The sequence below is a fragment of the Prionailurus bengalensis genome, chromosome A3, assembly GCF_016509475.1.
Source record: "Prionailurus bengalensis isolate Pbe53 chromosome A3, Fcat_Pben_1.1_paternal_pri, whole genome shotgun sequence".
NCBI lineage: Eukaryota > Metazoa > Chordata > Mammalia > Carnivora > Felidae > Prionailurus > Prionailurus bengalensis.
In genome coordinates this window covers 24523557-24543886 of record NC_057354.1, presented here as the reverse complement: position 1 = coordinate 24543886, position 20330 = coordinate 24523557, and the positions used below count along the sequence as shown (strand labels likewise).

The following is a 20330-nucleotide window of genomic DNA, read 5'->3' as shown; positions in this document are numbered from 1 at the left end:
AGGGAGAGAATGAGCAGGGGAGGGGCAGAAAGAAAAAATCCCAAGCAGGCTCTGAGCTGTCAGCACAGAGCCCAACGTGGGGCTTGGTCCCATGAACCATGAGATCATGACCTGAGTTGAAATCAAAATGGGACGCTTAACCGACTGAACCACCCAGGTGCTCCAGAGCATGCAATTCTTAATCTCAGGGTAGTGAGTTCAAGCTCCATGCTGAGTGTTGAACCTACTAAAAGAGGAAAGAAAGAAAAGAAAAAAAAAAAAGAAGGAAGGAAGGAAGGAAGGAAGGAGAAAGAGGAAAGAAAAGAAAGAAAGAAAGAAAGAAAGAAAGAAAGAAAGAAAGAAAGAAAGAAAGAAAGAAAGAAAAGAAAGAAAAAGGTGACTTCAAGTATTTTAGACAAACTATTCAATATGCAAACATTTTGGAGTGCCTACTCTATGCCAAGCCTGTGCTGGGTGCCAGGGAAACTGGCGACTGAGACAGTCTCTGTCCTTGTGGAGATCCCAGTAACCAGTGGCAAAATATGGAGGGAGAAAAGTATGAAGCTAGCCCGTCAGGGGAATGACACCTAAGTTTTGAACAATGTTTAGGTAAGGCCCAGCAGTCCAAGGGAACAGCATGTGCACAGGCAGGAGGGCGACAGATGACAGAAGGGTGCACTGAGCATGGATGGGACTGTCATTAGCCTGATGGGCAAAAACAGGGTGAGAGTTGGGAGGAATGTCTGGAAGAGGGCACAAAAGGGGCTCTTATGGATGTTGGTAATATTGTTTCTTTTTTTTTTTAATGTTTATTTATTTATGAGAGAGAGAGAGAGAGAGAGAGTGACAGAGAAAATTTCAAGGAGGTTCCACCCTGTCAGCGCAGAGCCCGATGTGGAGCTGGAACCCATGAAACCACAAGATCATGACCTGAGCCAAAATCAAGAGTTGGATATTCAACCGACTGAACCAGCCAGGCGCCCCAACATTCTGTTTCTTTCTTTTTTCTTTTAATGTTTATTTATTTTTGAGAGAGAGAGACAGACAGAGTGTGAGCGGGGGAGGGGCAGAGAGAGAGGGAGACACAGAATTGGGAGCAGGCTCCAGGCTCTGAGCTGTCAGTACAGAGCCCAGTGCAGGGCTCGAACCCACAAACTGCGAGATCATGACCTAAGCCTAAGTTGAATGCTTAACTGAGCCACCCAGGCCCCCCGCAACACTGTTTCTTAAAAAAAATTTTTTTTAATGTTTATTTATTTTTAAGAGTGAGAGAGACAGAGCCTGAGTGGGGGAGGGGCAGAGAGAGAGAGAGAGAGAGAGAGAGAGAGAGAGAGAGAGAGAAAGAATCTGAAGCAGGCTCCAGGCTCTGAGCTGAAAGCAACAAGCCCAACATGGGGCTCGAACTCACAAACTGTGAGATCATGACCTGAGCCAAAGTCAGACACTTAACCAACTGAGTCACCCAGGTGCCCCCAACATTCTGTTTCTTAATTGGAGTGTGGATTATTCATCATTTTGTGAGAATTCATGGAACTGCACACTAATGATTTATGCACTTCCTGTATTTATGTTATACTTCAATAAACAGTTAATCTACAAAGTCTCAGCAAGCAGGTAGGTAGGGGTCAGATGACAGCAGACTTAGATTGCACAATCACCCCAAAGCATCCAGCTACAGGCCTAGACATGACATTTCACATAACGTCTGAAACTGCAGCCTTATCTGGACAAGACCTAGGGTATCTTGTTCATCTAACCAGGAGAACTATTCCAAGAGGACTATGGGTTTTGCCAAAAAAAGATAATCTACTGTTTTTCTGCTGGTACAGCTCAGATACTAGGTTTTCTGTCCCAGCCCTAGTCTCTGGGCTTAGGATGGGAGTATTAAAGTAAATCAGTCAAATGTGCATGTACACTGGCTATAGTATTCAGGGAATTTCATTACCTACCCATCTAGCTTTGAGTATGTTTTCCAACTCTCTACCTGTGTCAGGGTGGGGGACAAGACAAGCCTTGGCAAGACGTGGGGTAACAATGCCTCCAGGGACTGCATCTTGAAGCAATCTGGGCCTGGATAGGTAGCAGAGCTATGTACAGGAATGTACAGGAATAGCACAGGAATGTAGACAGGGTGGGGCTCTGGGGGCTGGTTCAAGATACGGACTACAAGTGGAATGAGCAGAGAGGGGTCATGGACAGTGACCTATACCAGGACAGGCAGTGGGACAGACGGAAATGTGGTGAAAAGGTCCCATGGGACATCTTCCCTCAGAAGAGGAAATTGCACTAGGGCCTAACCAACAAGCAAGATTGCTGGGAAGGAGGAGCCGATGCTGGGGCCTGGTCTGCTATACCAAATTCGTTGCCAAGCACTCTTTTAATGGGGCAGGCTGTCTCGGAGTAGTCCATCCACATCAGTGATGATAATAATTTATTGAGCACATTCTCCTGCTATAACTGCAAGCAGTTTACACATATTAAGTTATTTAGTCCCTCCAATAACTCTATGAAGTGGGTACTACTACTATTCCCATTTTATAGAAAAGGATACTGAAGGACAGAAAGGTTGTTTGCCCAGGGTCACAAAACAAGTGAATAATAATAACAGGATTTGAAACCAGACAGTCTCATTCCAAACCCCACTCGCTTTAACTGCATCACTAGGTTCCTTTCTTGATCTCAATCCACACCCATATCATAAAAATCATAATAAGCCAAGCAACTATTTGTTGAATGGGCTCTGCTAAGGCAGTATGCTAAGTGTTTTATATTTCTTGCTTATTCTTCCGCTTATCTATGAGGCAGACATTATCTATATGATCAAACTGAAGCTCTTGAAGCTTTGTGATTTGCCCAAGGCTACAGAACTGGTAACTAGAAACTAGCAGTTTTTGAAACTGGGTTGATCTGACACAAACAAAACAAAACGAAACAAACAAAAAACCCAGACTGCTTTATCCTAGGGTCCTGTCCTCTAAGACTTTCTTCATGGGCAGAGCTTTACCCTAGAGGGACCCCATATGGATGGGTTCAGGACTAAGGATCATCACTCTCCAACTGTTCTTCCAGGGCTGAGCTCCAGGAAGAGAATCTCTCATTTAAACCTCCAAGTTCTCCCCAGAAGGCTCAGGGAGCCCCTGTCAATCCTGAGGGATCTTTTGAAAAAGAGGATATTATAAAGAGTAGCAACCAGCATCATCATTCACCGAGCTCTTAGTACATCCCCCATCCCATGCTATATTTGACATGCACCATTTCATTCATTCTTTACATTTGCTCTACGCCATAGGAACTATTTCAATTCCCATGCTACAGATAAGAAAATTGAGGCCCAGAACAGTTCACTGACTTGGTCAAGGTGGCACAGCCAGGAAGTGGAGGAGCTGGAATTAGCTACCAGATCGGTCTGCCATCAGATCAGCCTGAGCTCTTAATCACCAAGCACTACCTCTGATAGTACTGATCCTTCTTTTTCCTCCAGAAGCGAGTCCTGACACACACACCTCTTTTGGTGGGACAAGGAGAGCTGGAAGGGTCCTTGGGCTGCAAACCTCAGGAATTCCTAGTTTGAAACATCTCAGGACTACCTATTAACATCTGTTTTTTTTTCCTTTTTAAAGCCCAATAAAGACTACTTCACAGGGATGGAATATTTTAATTAGCTCACTGAAACGCAGGGTAGCCCTTGACCAAAAGCCCCAACCTTTGAAATGAAACCCAGACTGCTCCACTAAAATAACATCAACCCTGCCCTTAGGCCTGCTTGCTAGCCAACACCCCAAAAAGTACGTTGTAATACAATGGCTGGGCCGTGTCCTGGCCTGTAGCTCTCGATGTGTCCCAGCTAACCCTGGACTGTCACAAAGGAGGCCAGAGGAGAGCAAGTAGGAGAAGGGGACAGAGCCAATGAGGCCACTCTGTTCTGTAGGACACTAGCTCCATGGAAGTCTGGGAAGAGAGTTGCCAAGTTTTCTTCCACTGTCCCTAACTTCTTTTTTTTTTTTTAATTCTATTTTTTACAATTTACATCCAAATTAGTTAGCATATAGTGCAACAATGATTTCAGGAGTAGATTCCCTAATGCCCCTTACCCATGTAGCCCATCCCTCCTCCCACACCCCCTCCAGCAACCCTCTGTTCGTTCTCCACATTTATGAGTCTCTTATGCTTTGTCCCCCTCCTTGATTTTATATGATTTTTGTTTCCCTTCCCTTATGTTCATCTGTTTTGTCTCTTAAAGTCCTCATATGAGTAAAGTCATATGATTTTTGTTTTTCTCTGACTAATTTCACTTAGCATAATACCCTCCAGTTCCATCCACGTAGTTGCAAATGGCAAGATTTCATTCTTTTTGATTATGTAATTTCATTGATTGCCGAGTAATCCATATATATATACATACATACATATATATATATATATATATGGTATATATATATATACCATATCTTCTTTATGGTATCTTCTATATGGTATATATATATACCATATCCTCTTTATCCATTCATCCATCGATGGACATTTGGGCTCTTTCCATACTTTGGCTATTGTGGATAGTGCTGCTATAAACATGGGGTTGCATGTGTCCCTCGAAACAGCACACCTGTATCCCTTGGATAAATACCTAGTAGTGCAATTGCTGGGTTGTAGGGTAGTTCTATTTTTAGTCTTTTGAGGAACCTCCATACTGTTTTCCAGAGTGGCTGCATCAGCTTGCATTCCCACACTGTCCCTAACTTCTTATCAGTCAGGTAAAATTAATTTTAATTATGTGCTCACTGAAGAAACTTTGGGGAAAAAAAACAGGTATGAAAAGGAAATAGAAACATGAGCTTACTCTCCAGAAACAAGCATCACTCTTTTGGAAACTATTTTTGTTGTTGTTTTAACATAGTTGAGATTATATTTTATTAAAATATACAATCTTGTGGGGCGCCTGGGTGGCTCAGTCGGTTAAGCGTCCGACTTCGGCTCAGGTCATGATCTCACAGTTTGTGAGCTGGAGCCCTGCATCAGGCTTTGTGCTGACAGCTCACAGCCTGGACCCTGGTTCAGATTCTGTGTCTCCCTCTCTCTCTCTGCCCCTCCCCAGCTCGCACTCTCTCTCAAAAATAATAAATATTAAAAATTTTTTAAATATACAATTTTGTATTCTGCCTTAAAAAATAAGTATTCTCACACAATCTACACTTATTTTTAAGCACCATGTGCATGGCCAAACTGTATGGGATTGAACTACATGGGTAAACCATGTTTTACGTAGCCATTTCTCTATTTTGAAGTATTTTCCATTTTTTCCAGTCATTATAAATCATCCTACATTAATGACTTTGTATCACAAAGCTTTACCTGTATTTCTGCATTGCTTTCAGATAGGTTCTCATAAGCAGAATAAATCAAAAGTAGAAAAATTTTAAGACTACTGCCAAACTGTTTCCCAAGAGGCCTGTACTAATTTCTAAGTCAACTTGCCATCTGGGAGAATGTCTATTTGATAGCACCTTTGTCAGCACTGAGAATTATCTTCTAAAATCTTTGCCAGTTTGAAAGGGGGAAAAAATAAGCCTGTGTTATTTCAATTTGCTTTTATTAATTATCTATGGACTTCAGTATTTTTCCATATTTTTTAGTCATTTATATTCCTTTTTTGTGAATTCTCCTGTTTTCTTCTCTAAATGAAATTCCTTTCCTAATTTCATTAAAATTTAATTACGTGGTGCAAATGTGCAATGTAGAAAAGTGACTTACAGATTTTACAAGTGAACCAACTTTACTGTATATTCTGTTAGTAGAGATTATTAATACACTCAAAGAGTTAGGATGGGTCAGAGACCCAACTAAAATAGAATTCTTTGAATATTTTAACAGATTTTAACAGACTATTATTTGTGATGGCCTCTGTGTATAGCTGCCAACAACGGAAGAGGTCTGGTACTCCATGACGAACATACTAAGAAATGGAAGAGGAGGTGGGGTGGGCTGATGAAAGACTTTTACATCTCATTTTATACATTTGAATTTCTTTTATTCTTTTTAAAAATCTTTTTAATGTTTATTTATTTTTTAAGGAGAGAGAGAAAGAGCATGAGCAGGGGAGGGGCAGAGAGAGAGGGAGACACAGAATCCTAAATGGGCTCCAGGCTCTGAGCTGTCACCACAGAGCCCAACACGGGGCTTGAACTCACAAATCATGAGATCATGACCTGAGCTGAAGTCAGACGCTTAACTGACTGAGCCACCCAGGCACCTCCAATGAATTTCTTTTATTCTTACCAAGTACTTCAACTACTTAGGTGAACTACTAAAATTAAAACAAAACAAAACAAAAAAACCCAAAAACAAACAAACAAAAACTAAATTTAGATTTAAAGAAACTGACAAATATGTGACCAACACTACAAAATTCACATGAAATAAGTGATAAAAGTAAAACAAAATTGTGTGTATAACATTATAAAAATGTCTATGAATTCATACAACAGAAATATGGATATAATATAAAGATTTTTGTTCTGTGGAACCAAAAACAATGTGGCTATAAGAGATACATATAACTTTTTCACATGTTTTTCTCCCAAAACAAAACCTTTCCATTGATTTAAAAAAACATACAAAAGACATTTTTTAAAACAGCATATTTCACATTTTTGTGTGAGATTCCTATTACATGTAACTTCAGAGGCTATGTCTTCAGTCTTTCCATCGTTGTACTTGGCTATTTTAAAGGTGGCATTTCCAAAGGCTGGTGCTCAGTCCCTTCTGCCAGGCTGCAGCACAGTCTTTATTTATTTATTGGCGGGGGGGGGGGGGGCAGTAGGGGCAGAGGAAGAGGGAGAGAGAGAATCCTAAGCAAGCTCCATACCCAGCGTGGAGCCCAACACAGGGCTCAATCCCACGACTCTGGGACCGTGACCTGAACCAAAATCAAGAGTCAGACGTTTAACTGATTGAGCCACCCAGGCGCCCCTAGAGTCCTTATTTTAATGGATGCCAGACACCTTGATCAATGAATCTACCTGAGCCCAACACTCTGGAAACAGGGACTGAGGCAGGCAGTATTCACAGATAGCAAAGAGTCTTCACTATTTCAGAGTTATTTCTGACAAAATGACCACAATTTTCATAACAAGAAAATATCTAGTCATGGATAATAAGTTAAACTAAACAGCCTACAGAAAGACTACCCACAACCACTGCAAAGAGAAACAACGTCTTATGACGACCTAAGTCATTCTCATGCCACCCTAGAAAGGGTATGTAAACTCTAACTAAAAAGTTCTATGTACACCTTTTGATTCTTCATTTCCTGAGTGTGCAAACTAGTCAGCAACAAGGTGGTGAAATAAGGACTCTCATATACTTAAGAGAGTATAAATTGGTGAAACTCTTGAAGGCAATTTAGCAATAAATTTCAGAAATCCTAAAGAAGATATACATTCAGTGACACAATTCTATTTCCAAGACTTCATTATAAGAAAATAACTGTACATGGTGTGGAAATTACTATACAATAGAAAACCAATTGCAGTGTTATTTAAACAGCTGAAAAGTAAAAAATTACCTATTTAATAGAAGTTGGTTAAAGAATTTCTACACATTGCATCCATAAAATGGAATAGTATGCAGCCATTAAAAATGACAGATGGGGCGGGGTGGCCTGGGTGGCTCAGTCAGTTAAATGTCTGACTTCGGCTGAGGTCATGGGCTCAGGTCGTGATCTCATGATTCATGAGTTCCAGCCCCATATCAGGCTCTGTGCTGATAGCTTGGAACCTGGAGCCTGTTTCAAATTATGTCTCCCTCTCTCTCTGCCCCTCCCCAGCTCACACTCTCTTTCTCAAAAATAAATAGTAAAAAAAAAAAAAGTAAAAAAAAAAAAAAAGACAGACTAGATGTTTACCGCCATACATAGTAGATTACACTATTGACCTCAATTCTCCACCCCCTCTGTGTTCAGGCTCTTTGTCATAGAACTTTGCAGCGCCCTTCCATTGTGGACAAGATAGAAGTCTCCACTCCTAAGCTCGGCCAGGTGTTGTTTTGATCAATGGGATGTTAGCACATGTGGTATAACCAGAAACTTAAAACTGCATGCCTGATTGGGCTTGCTCACAGTTGTGCCTCTGCTCTATGAAAAGAACATGCCTAATTCAGTTCCCTGGTCCAGCAGGATGACAGACATGTGGAGAAGGGTCCCGCCTAGATTAGCAAACTATAGCTAGCCACTGGTACATGAATGAGTCCCAATGAAACCAACAAACTGCCTAGCCAAGTGTAACCTAGATCAACTGACCCCTGACTGACTTACAGATATATGAGTCAAGTAAAAGTTTATTGTTGTTCTAAGCCACTGAGTTTTGGAGTAATTTGTTAAACAACAATTTTTATAGCAACAGTTGATTGATAACAGTAATATTTAAAAGTCTGAAAGAAAAATGAGGGAAAAAGTCTGGAAATATATACCCTAAATGCTAAAAGAATTCCAGTTAAAAGTGGTAGAATGATCACATGCATATCCTCCCTCCAAAAACCTCACTAAAATGACAATAAAGGAATAAAACTAGTCTTAAACAACAAAAGAGAGAGGATTAGAGCAAAATGAAGTTTAATACAATAGCGGAAACAGGTGAAAGAGGGATAAATGACTGAGCCACATGGAAGAAATTATAGTTTAATGGCCTAGAGACAGGAACAGCAATAAAAATCAGGCTAACTCACCCCCTAGAACTTCCAAGAAACTCAGCACCTTGAAGGCATCAGGTACTATGGAAAGTGGGGTTACAGAGATGAAAATCAAGCTGAAACAGATGTCAGAACCCCAGGTCACATCTCATCTATGTGCAGTCCAATGACTACCCCTACATACCCCATCTTTCTACCTTCTACTCCACCCCCAGAAACTACAGTTTCAGAGAACACTAAAGAGACACAGGTCTAGAGGATACTATTCATAGTAATGGGCTGAGAGGAAGTGTGGGCTGAAAAGTAATGAGATTACATAAAGTCTCTATATTGCAGTCAGTTGTAGCCCCTGTTCCTGCTCTTTCAACTCTAGCAATTGGTCACATAAGCCCCCCACCCCACCAAAACTTCATCTTGGTTACCCTTAGGCAGAAAATTGGAAGATTCTTCTTTGGAAAAATTAAAGTATTCCAGAGGAAAAGAAAACCTATTATAAATGAAGACATTTAGGGATACCTCCAAGAAAAAAGGTCAGCCCACTGCCAGATCTCCTTACAGTGAGCCTGATTCCTGCCCATTCACAGAGTCTTGAATGAACGTGTTAGTGCATTTTTAATAGACAAACAGCCAAGGATCATCAAAAATAAGAGAAAATCCTCCCATGTGAAAGACAGAGACCGAAACAAAAAGGAAAAGAAAAAGGGCAGGTGGGGAGTGGGGGTCCAGGAAGACAAAGGGACTGTGCTTAGAACTGATGTAAACTAAAAAACAAACAAACAAACAAAAAAAAACAACCAAAACTCAAAGGGAGAAGAGAGGATACTGTGGTGATAAAATAATAATAGGATGCTTCAAAGAAACAACTGGAGACAAAGAAAGAACTTTAAAATAAAAAAATAGGGGCATCTGGCTGGCTTAGTCGGTAGAGCATGTGAGTCTTGATCTCAGGGTAATGAGTTTGAGCCCCACATTGGGCATAGAGTTTAACTTAAAAATAGGCATAAAAAAATAAAAACAGATTAAAAAAATATATATATATGCAATTTAAAAATTCAGACACCTGGGTGGCTCAGTTAGTTAAGCATTCAATTTCTGCTTAGGTCATGACCTCACAATTCATGGGTTCAAGCCCTGCATCTGGCTCTATGCTGACAGTGCAGAGCCTACCTGGGATTCTCTCTCTCTCTCCCTCTCTCTCACTCATGCTCTCTCTCTCAAAATAAATAAACAAACTTTAAAAAAATTAAAAATTCAATAGTAGAGTTAGAAGATAAAAACACAGCAGTGGGGTACTTGGGTAGCTCAGTCAGTTGAGCATATGACTCTTGATTTCAGCTCAGGTCATAATCCCAGGATCATGGGATTGAGCCTCACATCAGGCTCTGTGCTGAGCGTGGAGCCTGATTAAGAGTCAGTCTCTGTCTCTCTTTCTCAAATAAAAAATAAAAATAAAAAATAAACAGAAACACAGTAGTATCCCAGCAAAATAAGAGGAAGTAAATAAGCAAAAAAAGATGGAAAAGTCCACTGAAAATAATATATGCAAATTAGACTAATCAAGAAAGACCAATATCCAATACATGTCCCAAACAAGAGGACAGAGAAAACAGAGAGGAAAGAATTTGAAAAATAGTACAAGAACACCTTCTAGAACTAAAGGACACTGGTGTCCATACTGAAAGAGTCTCCCAAGTACCAAGCATAATAAATTAAAAAAGACCCATGTCAAGACATAGCATCATAAAATTTCAAAACACTGAGGACAAAAAGGAGATCCTAAATCTTTCAGAAAAAAATAGGTTACATATAATGGCATCAAACTGCTAAATAGCAACCAGGATGCGAGAAGACAGTGAAGCAATACCTCCAAATTCTGAAGGAAAAGTTTTTCTGGTCTAGAATTCTATACTTTGCCCCAACTATTAATTTGGTGCTAAACTAGAATAAAGACTGTGTTCAGACGAAGAATGATTCAAAATATGTACCTCTTACACCCTTTCTTAGGAAACTACTAGAGGAAACACTTTAGCAAAACAGAGGAAAAAAATCAATGAAGGAGAGAAGGAATCCAGGAAAGAAGGGAAATGACACAGGAGAATTGTAAAGGGGAGTCCCAGTATGACAGCTTTGCACCAGGCCCAGAAAAAAACAGGGAAGATTGGGGCAGGATGCAGGATGTGTGAGAGAAGTCTTCAGATAAAAAATGGAACTGATAGAATATTTGATGCATTTAAACATTTTTTAGGGGCGCCTAGGTGACTCAGTCTGTTAGGCATCCCATTCTTGATTTCAGCTCAGGTCATGGTCTCACCGTTTGTGAGATCAAGCCCCACATTGGGCTCTATGCTGACAACAAGGGAGCCTGCTTGGGATTCTCTTTCTCCTCTCTCTCTGCCTGTCCCCCACTCACACACTCTGTCTCTCTCTCAAGCAAATTTTAAAACTCTAAACATAAATAAATAAGCATTTTTTAAAAACTATTGTTAGGCACTTGATAGATCTAGCAGAACAACTGGGGGAAAATAGGAATTGGGACAAAAAGACTAAGCAAAAACAAGCAAAAAAAATTATTATTATTATTATTTTTTAATTTTTATTTATTTTGAGAGAGAGAGAGAGGGAGACCCTACACATAAGTGGGGGAGGGGCAGAGAGAAAGGGAGAGAGAGGGAATCCCAAGCAGGCTCTGCACTGTCAGCACAGAGCCCAGTGTGGGACTTGATCTCATGAACTGAGCCAAAACCAAGAGTCGGATGCTTAACCTTTTGAGCCACCCAGGTGCCCCCCCAAAAGATAATTATTAACCCCAGGAAGAAGAAAAGGTTATACAAGAAAGAAAAAGTAATCATAGTTACTACTTTGCCCAACAATGAATAATACATACTGTGTCATAAAATACAGGTACCAACTACTGATTTAATCAAGACTGTGATATAACTTCTCTTAGGTAAAAGGGAAGTGAAGACATGATACAAAAGAGCTGAATCTTTATCTCCCATACGGAATGCAATAGATAATGTCTACAATATATAATTCATGAAATAGCAATATGAGATCTTAGAAATATGGAAGTAGGGCACCTGGGTGGCTCAGTTGGTTAGGCCTCCGACTCTTGGTTTCAGCTCAGGTCATGATCTCACAGTTCGTGGGTTCGAGCCCTGCATCAGGCTCTGTGCTGGCAGCATGGGGCCTGCTTAGTATTCTCTATTTCTCCCTTTCTCTGCCCTTTCCCTGCTTTCTCTTTCTCTCTCAAAATAAATAAGTAAACATTAAAAATTTTTTGAAAAAAATAAAAGAAAAGAAATATGGAAGTAAATACCAGCAAAAGCCAGAAAGTAGTTCTTTTGAAGTTGAACTAGGGATGGGAAGAGAGGCAAAGGACTGCTCTTCTCATTATAAGCTTTTTCTCAGTTTTTTGTTTGTTTTTTTAAAGTTTATTTGCTTATTTTTTAAAGTAATCTCTACGTAGACCCAACATGGGGCTCAAAGTCAGGACCCCAAGATCAAGAGTCCCATGCTCTTCCAACTGACCCAGGCAGGTGCCCCATTGTTTGTTTTTTTCCAACTCTATTAACAGTAACTCTCTTGAGTAGTAGAATTTCAGCATCTTCTAATTTTTTTTTCTCTTAGCTTACCTAAATTTCCTATAATAATCCTGTATTATTTGTGTAATTAAAAAATATGTTCTTAAGTGTTGGTTTTTTTTTTTTTTTTTTAATCCACAGAAGAAGTATTACAAAACCCTACACAAATCAAGTCTGGGACCGAGCTTTGGGGCCTTACCTTTTATCGTGGTCAAAATGAAGAAGGCAATGAGGGTGTTATTGATGGCACAGGTAGACTTGGCAACACAAGACAAGACCGTGTAGGGATTTAAGAGATAGCTGGGGGAAAAAACATACAAAATTGGCATCAGTAATCCCAGTCAAAGGACCAGGGAGTCCTGGCCACCACAGGTAGGCAAGTCAAGGGATTTACTAAAACCATACTCAAGGGAAGGCAATTCTTAGAAATGAGTTCTCTTAAGTAAAGAGAATGAAATGGTGTTGGCACCAATTAATATAAGACACGGAACATTCACTGCCTAGTCTGTGCTGTGTGGTAAATCATCACAGAGATCCAGTAAACTAGCGATACCATTATTCCTCCGATGAGGAAACTGAGACTCAGTGGTTAAGTAATTTGCCCAAGGCTTCACAAGTTAATAAATACATTCAAAATCAGTACCTCCTGGCTCTAAAGCCTATGTTCTTTCTAGTACTTCAGATCTCATAAGTGATAAAATTTTACCAACTCCCACAGAGCCATATATTTTAGGAATGGCTACAGTTGTCTTTGAAAACCAGGAGGTAATTTTTCCTCAATTGGGCTCCTAAGCTCTGACACAGGATACCCCCCCACCCCCCCGTTCCTCTGAGAGGTCAGAGTAGCTTTGGTTTAGCCCTCTTGGTAGTCAAGCTGTATCCACCAAGCTAGATCCCAAGTACAGGGTATCTACTGAATTCAATGAGCTGGTTGTCATGGAACTTCACAGGACATCTTGAACTTCTACTGGAAGGAATTAAGCTCAAAAACCTAGTCTTGTCTTGAGGTGGGAAGGAATGGACTGAGCAATGAATTTAAAATGCTGATTAGGGAAATCTTGTGTAGTCAAAATAGATTATTATTTTATTTCTATCCTCTTCTTCAGAAGATTTGAGGCAGCTCAAATGAAAACAGGTAATAAAAAATAATAGGAAAATAAAAATAGAAACAAAAAAAATCAAGACTAGGAAAAACATTAAAAAAAAAAAAAGGCCAGAGAAAAAAGACCAAATGGGTTTTCTACAGCACTGTAATAATCAGCTTCAAATCTGGCTCTGAGTTTCCTGGCAGACAAAGTGAAAAGGGAAACCAGTTACATAATTCTGATTATTAGATAGGAAGAAACATACCAGTGTCTCAGGGAGAGATTATAATTATTATTCACCAGTAAAGACCTTAAATCCAATACCTCCCAAGGCTGTAAGAGTAGCAGTTCTAAAAACCAAAGGCCCAGAAATTGTTGGTGTTTTTTTTTCAAGAATTACAGACAGGCTTGTTATACAACCTTTAAAGAAATGGCTGCTGCTATTATAAAAGTATCCCCAGGAGATAAATGAGTCCATAAGGGATTCATAATGTTGCTAAACCTCTGGTTCTAATTAGGTAGTTCTTGCTAGTATTTCTGAAATACATAGAAATGAAAGCTGTTTGGTGGGAGAGGGGAAGAAAGCCATTTCTAAATAGCAGGTGATGTTCAAAAAGCAGCTGCACACCACCTAATACTGAACAGGAGATACACATACAAAGCAGAGGGTTGAATAAGCTGTCCTCACAAGCCCCTTCTAATTCTGAAGTTCTAAGGTCATGTTTTTCCATGAGGAAATTTGCCCATCTTGTTTACAGTATATCCCTAGAAGCTAGTATATTATTCATATTCAATGACTATAAGCTGACTGAATAATTATTCACATTTGCCTATCTCTATATAAACAAGAATAACCTGAAAGAATTAAACTTACAGGCAGCACGAGTACTCCTAGAGAATTCTTTTAAAGAGCTTCAATAAGTTCCACTCTCCCATACTGGTCACCCAGCTGGGATGGGTCTATCTAGCTATAGTTTTCTAAACTACAAATGGGGGACTAACTGTATATGAAACATAGGAGATGCTCAAAATAATGGCCATATAAAGATTGGAATTTTATTCAATCCATATATACAATTAAAGAACTTTGTTTTTTTGTTTTTTTGTTTTTTTTTTTAAAGAAACATGGGTTACAAGTAGGCTGGAGCCCAGATCAGCGTGGAGTGAAAAAGCATTTGTGAAGGGCTGATTGTGCATGTCGCTGTGTGAAGCTTTGTCCCAAAAGAGACAGAATGGCTCTGTCTCTTTTGCTGGCCAGAACCCCAGTTGTGCAGCAGAACCACAGCAAGTACTTGATGACTAAGACCACAGATCTCCAAAAATACAACAAACAACATGAGAAAGTCTCATCAGATTTTCCTCGCATTCACTGGCACCGAGCCCTGTTTTGTCAAATAATACTTACAACAGGGCCACTTTCAGAGGGATGTAACGCATTTCCATAGGGGTTCGGATGAGTTCGGCCACATCTGGGGCATACTGGTCTAGTTCTAGGAGGAGTTTCTGCTTTTTAAACTGGAAAAAAAAATGACAAAACACATTAATTCCCATTGCTTTTAGAATGAAGACAGTGGTCCTTCCATGGCCCACATGGCCCCACCTGGTCTGGCCCTACCTCTCCAGGTTCATCTCATACCCACCTCTCGCCTCACCTCTCATTTTCTGGGTTCTGGCACCATGAACATGCCATACCCCTCCTGCTCCCAGGCCTTTATATTTGAATTGGAACAACCTCTTCTTCTCTTTCCTTATTAGCTCCCACATAGTCTTTAGATCTGTTAAATCATTTCTTCCTCAGGAAGGCACACTAACCCCCTTCAAGTAGGTAAAATGTCCCTATTAATACACATTCTGTCATAGCGCTGTTCACAGTTATGACTTTTTTATTTATGTGACTAATATCTGTCTCCCTCACTAGACTATGAGTTCCATGAGGACAGGGACCATGTTTTTGCCAATAATTTCCAATACCTGGCACAGTGAGCAAACAATAAATATCTATTGAATGACTGAATGAATAAATGGCAAAGCAATGTTCCCAGCCCTGTTGAAGAGTTACCATGAGTGGCCTAAGAACTCCTTCCATCAGCAAAGTGAAATATTTTCATGCAAAGTAAAATGATCCCCTGAATGTCACAGTATCCCAGGTTTTCTTTCATGTTCTCCTGTTTCAAGTTTTTGACTCCCACAGAGGAAGTGGGGAATGGCCATGATGAAGAAAAGGAGGAGGGCTGGGTGTGGCTGGGCAGCTGGAGAGTCAGGAGGGAGTGAGACGGGGGTGGAAAGCTCTTGCCTTCCCCTGGTATGTCCCAACAAGTTCATGGGTGTACTCCAGAATGAAAAAAAGTTAGGCAACCCTATAAGCAAACATGGGTCAGACTATAGATGGAAAAAGCCTCTGAACCCCAAATGGGTAGCCTTGCTGATTTAATGGCCCAAGAATCTTATTTCGACAGGATAAATTCAAGGCTGCAACCGATTATAAAAGAGAGTAGTGCAGAGATGTCAGAGTAGCAAGTGTGCAGGATTAAAGATTTAATGATAAAAAAATGCATGTACAGAACATTGCACTATACCATTTACACAAAGTTAAAAGCATGCAAAATAATACTACGTGTTATTTAGGTATATATGCAAAAGTAGTAGAAGTTAAGGCCCTGTGTGGGGACAATAAACACTAAATTCACAACAGTGGTAACTGGTGAGAGGAAGAATAAGGAGATGAAAGTCTCAGAGGCAACTTTATGTGTAATGTTTTATTTTTTAAGTTGAAGTAAGTTCACAGTACATATTATTCTTTACATATTTTTGTATGTCTTAGGTATTTCAGAATTTTTTAAAATGGAAAATTAAAAAAAAATTTAAAGATCCATTTTTCAATTCAAAAGAAAGTAGAGAAGTTATCACAGGAACACAGGTAAGCCCAGATTTCTTGCACAAATTTAGTAGTAAAGGGTTAATCAGAAAACCAGAACAACCTTCAAAAACCTCCTTTGATCATCTCTGAGAGTTCAGGTTAAACAGTGGGAATTATTATTGATAAAAGTTAGGCTACCATGCACATCTGGGATTGTTTAATTAAAAAGACAATATATAAACTACAGTGCTTTTATCAGAGAGGAGGGGGCTGGCTCAGCAGACAGAGCACTTAGCGAGGACAGCTGCAGCAGTGGTAGAGGAAGGAGGCCCTGCTAGCTAAGGGTCCCTGAGTTCCTGCAAAAAGAAGGCCACCTGGCTGGGGGGAGATCCTCAAAGAAGCCTGTTGAAGGGAAGCAGGGAGTCAATCCAGGAGCAGCCAGAGATACAGGTGGGAATGCAGACCCAGTCCCCAGGCTGGAAGCCTGCCATCAGGACTATAGGAAGGGATGGGGACAGCTAAACAGGTATGTGCAGATCCTGGGCAGAGGTGACCCTATGTCAACAACTAAAGAAAAGTACTTCCTAATAACTCCAATCTTCCAAAATACTTTGAAACAGAAAGATTTATAAAAGGAGAGCCTGCAGGAGAGAAAGGCAATCAGGTCAGCAGTCCCCAGATTCTCTGCTATCTCTTTTTGTCTCCCCCCAAGCTCACCAGCAAAGCCCCCATGATGCCTGGCCTCATGGTCCCAATTATTGACTCAGCTCCCCCGAAGAACAGCCAAACTCCCTTTTAAAAATCCCCACTGGATCCAGTCAGAGACAGGAAAATGGCTAAAAGTCAAAGGAAAAGCAAATACACACACACTAAGAAAATGTTAAAGTATAAAAATAAGTGAGGTTAAGGAGTACAAGTTAAAATCCAAAGATAAACATTTCTATATATTCAGCAGCCTTGACAATGATGAGATTTAAAACTATCATAAGAGAGATTAAAAGTGGCCTAAAAGGAAATTACCTGAGTGATCATTACCTCTGTGATCATTAATCACCTCATACACAGGCGCCTGTGCACTTTTCCATATGTGTGTTGTATTTCAATAGACATTTTTAATTAAAAAATAAATCTCCAGGGTGGAGTTTTCTTTCCCTTCTATCCACTTCTCTATGCAGCTTTTCCTTGTCCTTACAAGATTTGGTTTTACAAGGACATTATTCCCCTGCTTCAAATAAACAGCTTTTTCTAATAATTGAATCTGTGTCTATACCAATTTGCAACCCCCAAAACTAGGGTGTCCAGAGGTGGAGTAGTGAATACTCCTCCCCCACCACATCTCTGTTAGCCTCACCACATTCCAAGCTCAGGAGTCTATGCTCCAAATTTACAACCCTCTAATCACATTAAGGGAAGACACATTTTTATCACTCTCTCTCAAACTACAAGCAAATTTCTAACACGAATTCTGAGTCCCAAATAGAAAGTACAATCTCAGCAAAGGACAGACTAGATTAACAATGCTTTTGTCAAGTAAGGTAGATGTAAAATGTGAGAATCCACTGGTCACAATCAATCAGCATTCATATTCCATAGGCTAACAGCTGGAGAAGGGCTAGGAATGGAACCCACCTTTGCACCATAGTTTTCCAGAACACGTTTTGAGTATAGACACAGCTTTGTTACCAGGGATCTGGTCTTAAATCCCAGCAAGACTAAAATTCTTCCATATGCTATGGGCCCATTCTGACAAAGTGGGGAAGATTTGGGGGAAGATATGTGCTGATACTCTATCCACATCATCAAAAATCTGCCATTCAGAATGAGTTAATTTTTGACACAGTGTAAATAAAACTCTTGTTCTGACCAAGAAACCTAAGTTCCAATAGGCTGAATTCTGAGGATGGAGAAACAAAACTACTCCAAATTTCAATTCAGTCTTGGTGACAACAGAATGTTTTGGTGTGTTAAAAAACAGGGTATCAACAACAGCTCATTTGGTTTTCTCTCAACCTCTTTAAATCACACAAAGAAAAAAAATTCTCTGTATGTTTCCATATAAACTCAAATAACAAACAAATGAATTAAAATTATCATTGCTCTAAATTAAAGGGATCTCTTCTACTGACACTGACGTCTAACTTTGTTAGGAAATTAAATGAAACCTAGCTTCATTAGTTACCCTTAAGCTTCTCTCACCATTAAAAAATGGTTTTAATTAGGGTGTATGCGTGGTACGTTTATGACAGTTGAACAGCAAAAAAAGGAGTACATATGATGTTGGCATCTCTAATCAACTTTCACTAAAACACATTTCAGTTTTACATTTTGGTTGAAAAGATCTAGCCGTGTTCTTAAATGAAAGCTACCAACCCTCCCTTGGATATTCACATATATCACATCTATACTGTGTATATGTATGTGTATGTGTGTGTGTGTGTGTGTGTGTGTGTGTGTGCACATGCACGTGTATACACATACACTGGTGGGTACAGACACAGATCTACTTTTTCCCCAGTGTTTTTTATTGAAAATTTATAAACTATAGAAAAGTTTATAAATAAAACACCTAGATCCACTAATTGTTAACATTTTGCCACATTTCCTTTATCTCTACACATACATACGCAAACATGCAAATTCTTTTTCTGAACTATTTGAAAGTAAGCTGTGGATATCATGACATTTCACCCCTAAATATTTTAGCATATAACTTCAAAGAACAAAGACTATGGTCTACATACACAATCTATCTTGGGGAAGAAAATAACCACTGCTAATTTATCTCTGCATTCCTCAGCTTATGAATTTCACACCCAATTATTTCATCTCTAGCCCTCAAAGGAATCCTGTTGAAGCATTTCACCTCAGTCCCTAAAATTTTCTTTTCTTTTCCAATCCTACTGAAATACAACTGACATATGACATTGTGTAAGTTTAAATGTACAATAAGATTTAATACATGTACATATTGTAAAATGATTACCACAATAAGGTTAGTTAACACACCCATCACCTCACATAATTCCTGTGTGTGTGTGTGTGTGTGTGTGTGTGTGTGTGGTAAGAACATTTAAGATATACTCCTTTAGCAACTTTCAAGTATATAATATTGTTAACTATAGTCACCATGCTATACATTAGATCTCCAGAACTTACTCATCTTACAACCAAAGTTTGTACCCTTTGACCAATACCCTCCCATTTCCCCTATCTCCAAACCCACCCCCTGTCAACCACCAATCTACTCTGTTTCTAGGAGTTTGACTTTTTATTTATTTGTTTACTTAAAGTAAGCTCTATGCCCAATGTGGAGCTTGAACTCACGACTTTGAGATCAAGAGTCACATGTTCTACTGCCTAAGCCAACCAGGCTTCCCAGTTTTACTTTTTTAGATTCCACATATAAATAAGGTCATACAAGATTTGTCTTTGTCGACTTATTTTACTTAGCATAATGCCCTCAGGTTTGTTTATGTCCCAAATGCTCCACTGGTTTAAGATGTACACTCTCTGGTCTTATAGGGCTATTAAGCCTATAAACGGACCCCAATTTAAGAACTCCCAATCCAGATATTTTGTAAATCTCTTTGAGGTCCATAATTGTAGAATTCACTAGCTTTGTTACTAATGACCAGTGCCACAGAAAGGCATACTGCTACTTCTGGTTCTATTACTTGGTAACAGATGTGAAAATAAACCACAGACAACACCAGTGGGATGCAGCCTTCTCTCTCCTCAGTTAATCTCAGTGGCTCCCAGCCAGTCAAGGAGGACTGCAGCCAATTTTTAAAATAACTACATGGATAGTACACATGGTTAATCTGTTAACTCTCTCAGAACCCAGGAAAATGAAAATGGTCACGATATATCACTCCCTTTGGCTATTACATACGGATTAAGACTAAAGTTTACATCAATACTTCATCAATACTTTCTACAGGCGGGGCGCTGGGTGGCTCAGTGGGTTAAGTGTCTGGCTTCGGCCCAGGTCATGATCTCACAGTTCATGAGTTCAAGCCTCTACATCGGGCTCTCTGCTGTCAGCACAGAGCCCACTTCGGATCCTCTCTCCCTCTCTCTCTCTTTCCCTCCCCCTTTCCTGTTCACGTGCTTTCTCTCCTTCTCTCTCAAAACTAATTTTAA

At 39.8% G+C, this 20330-nt stretch overlaps 1 protein-coding gene across 1 annotated transcript in view; it reads right to left on the bottom strand.

Annotated features, from left to right (window-relative positions):
- Nucleotides 1–20330, bottom strand: part of PIGU (phosphatidylinositol glycan anchor biosynthesis class U) — an 82870-nt gene that overhangs the window by 37502 nt on the left and 25038 nt on the right. The window contains exons 5-6 of the mRNA XM_043604718.1: nucleotides 14736–14845; nucleotides 12445–12545 (exon numbers count right to left, since the gene is read on the bottom strand). Coding sequence (XP_043460653.1) covers nucleotides 12445–12545; nucleotides 14736–14845 — 211 coding nt within the window. The remainder of the gene's footprint in view (nucleotides 1–12444; nucleotides 12546–14735; nucleotides 14846–20330) is intronic.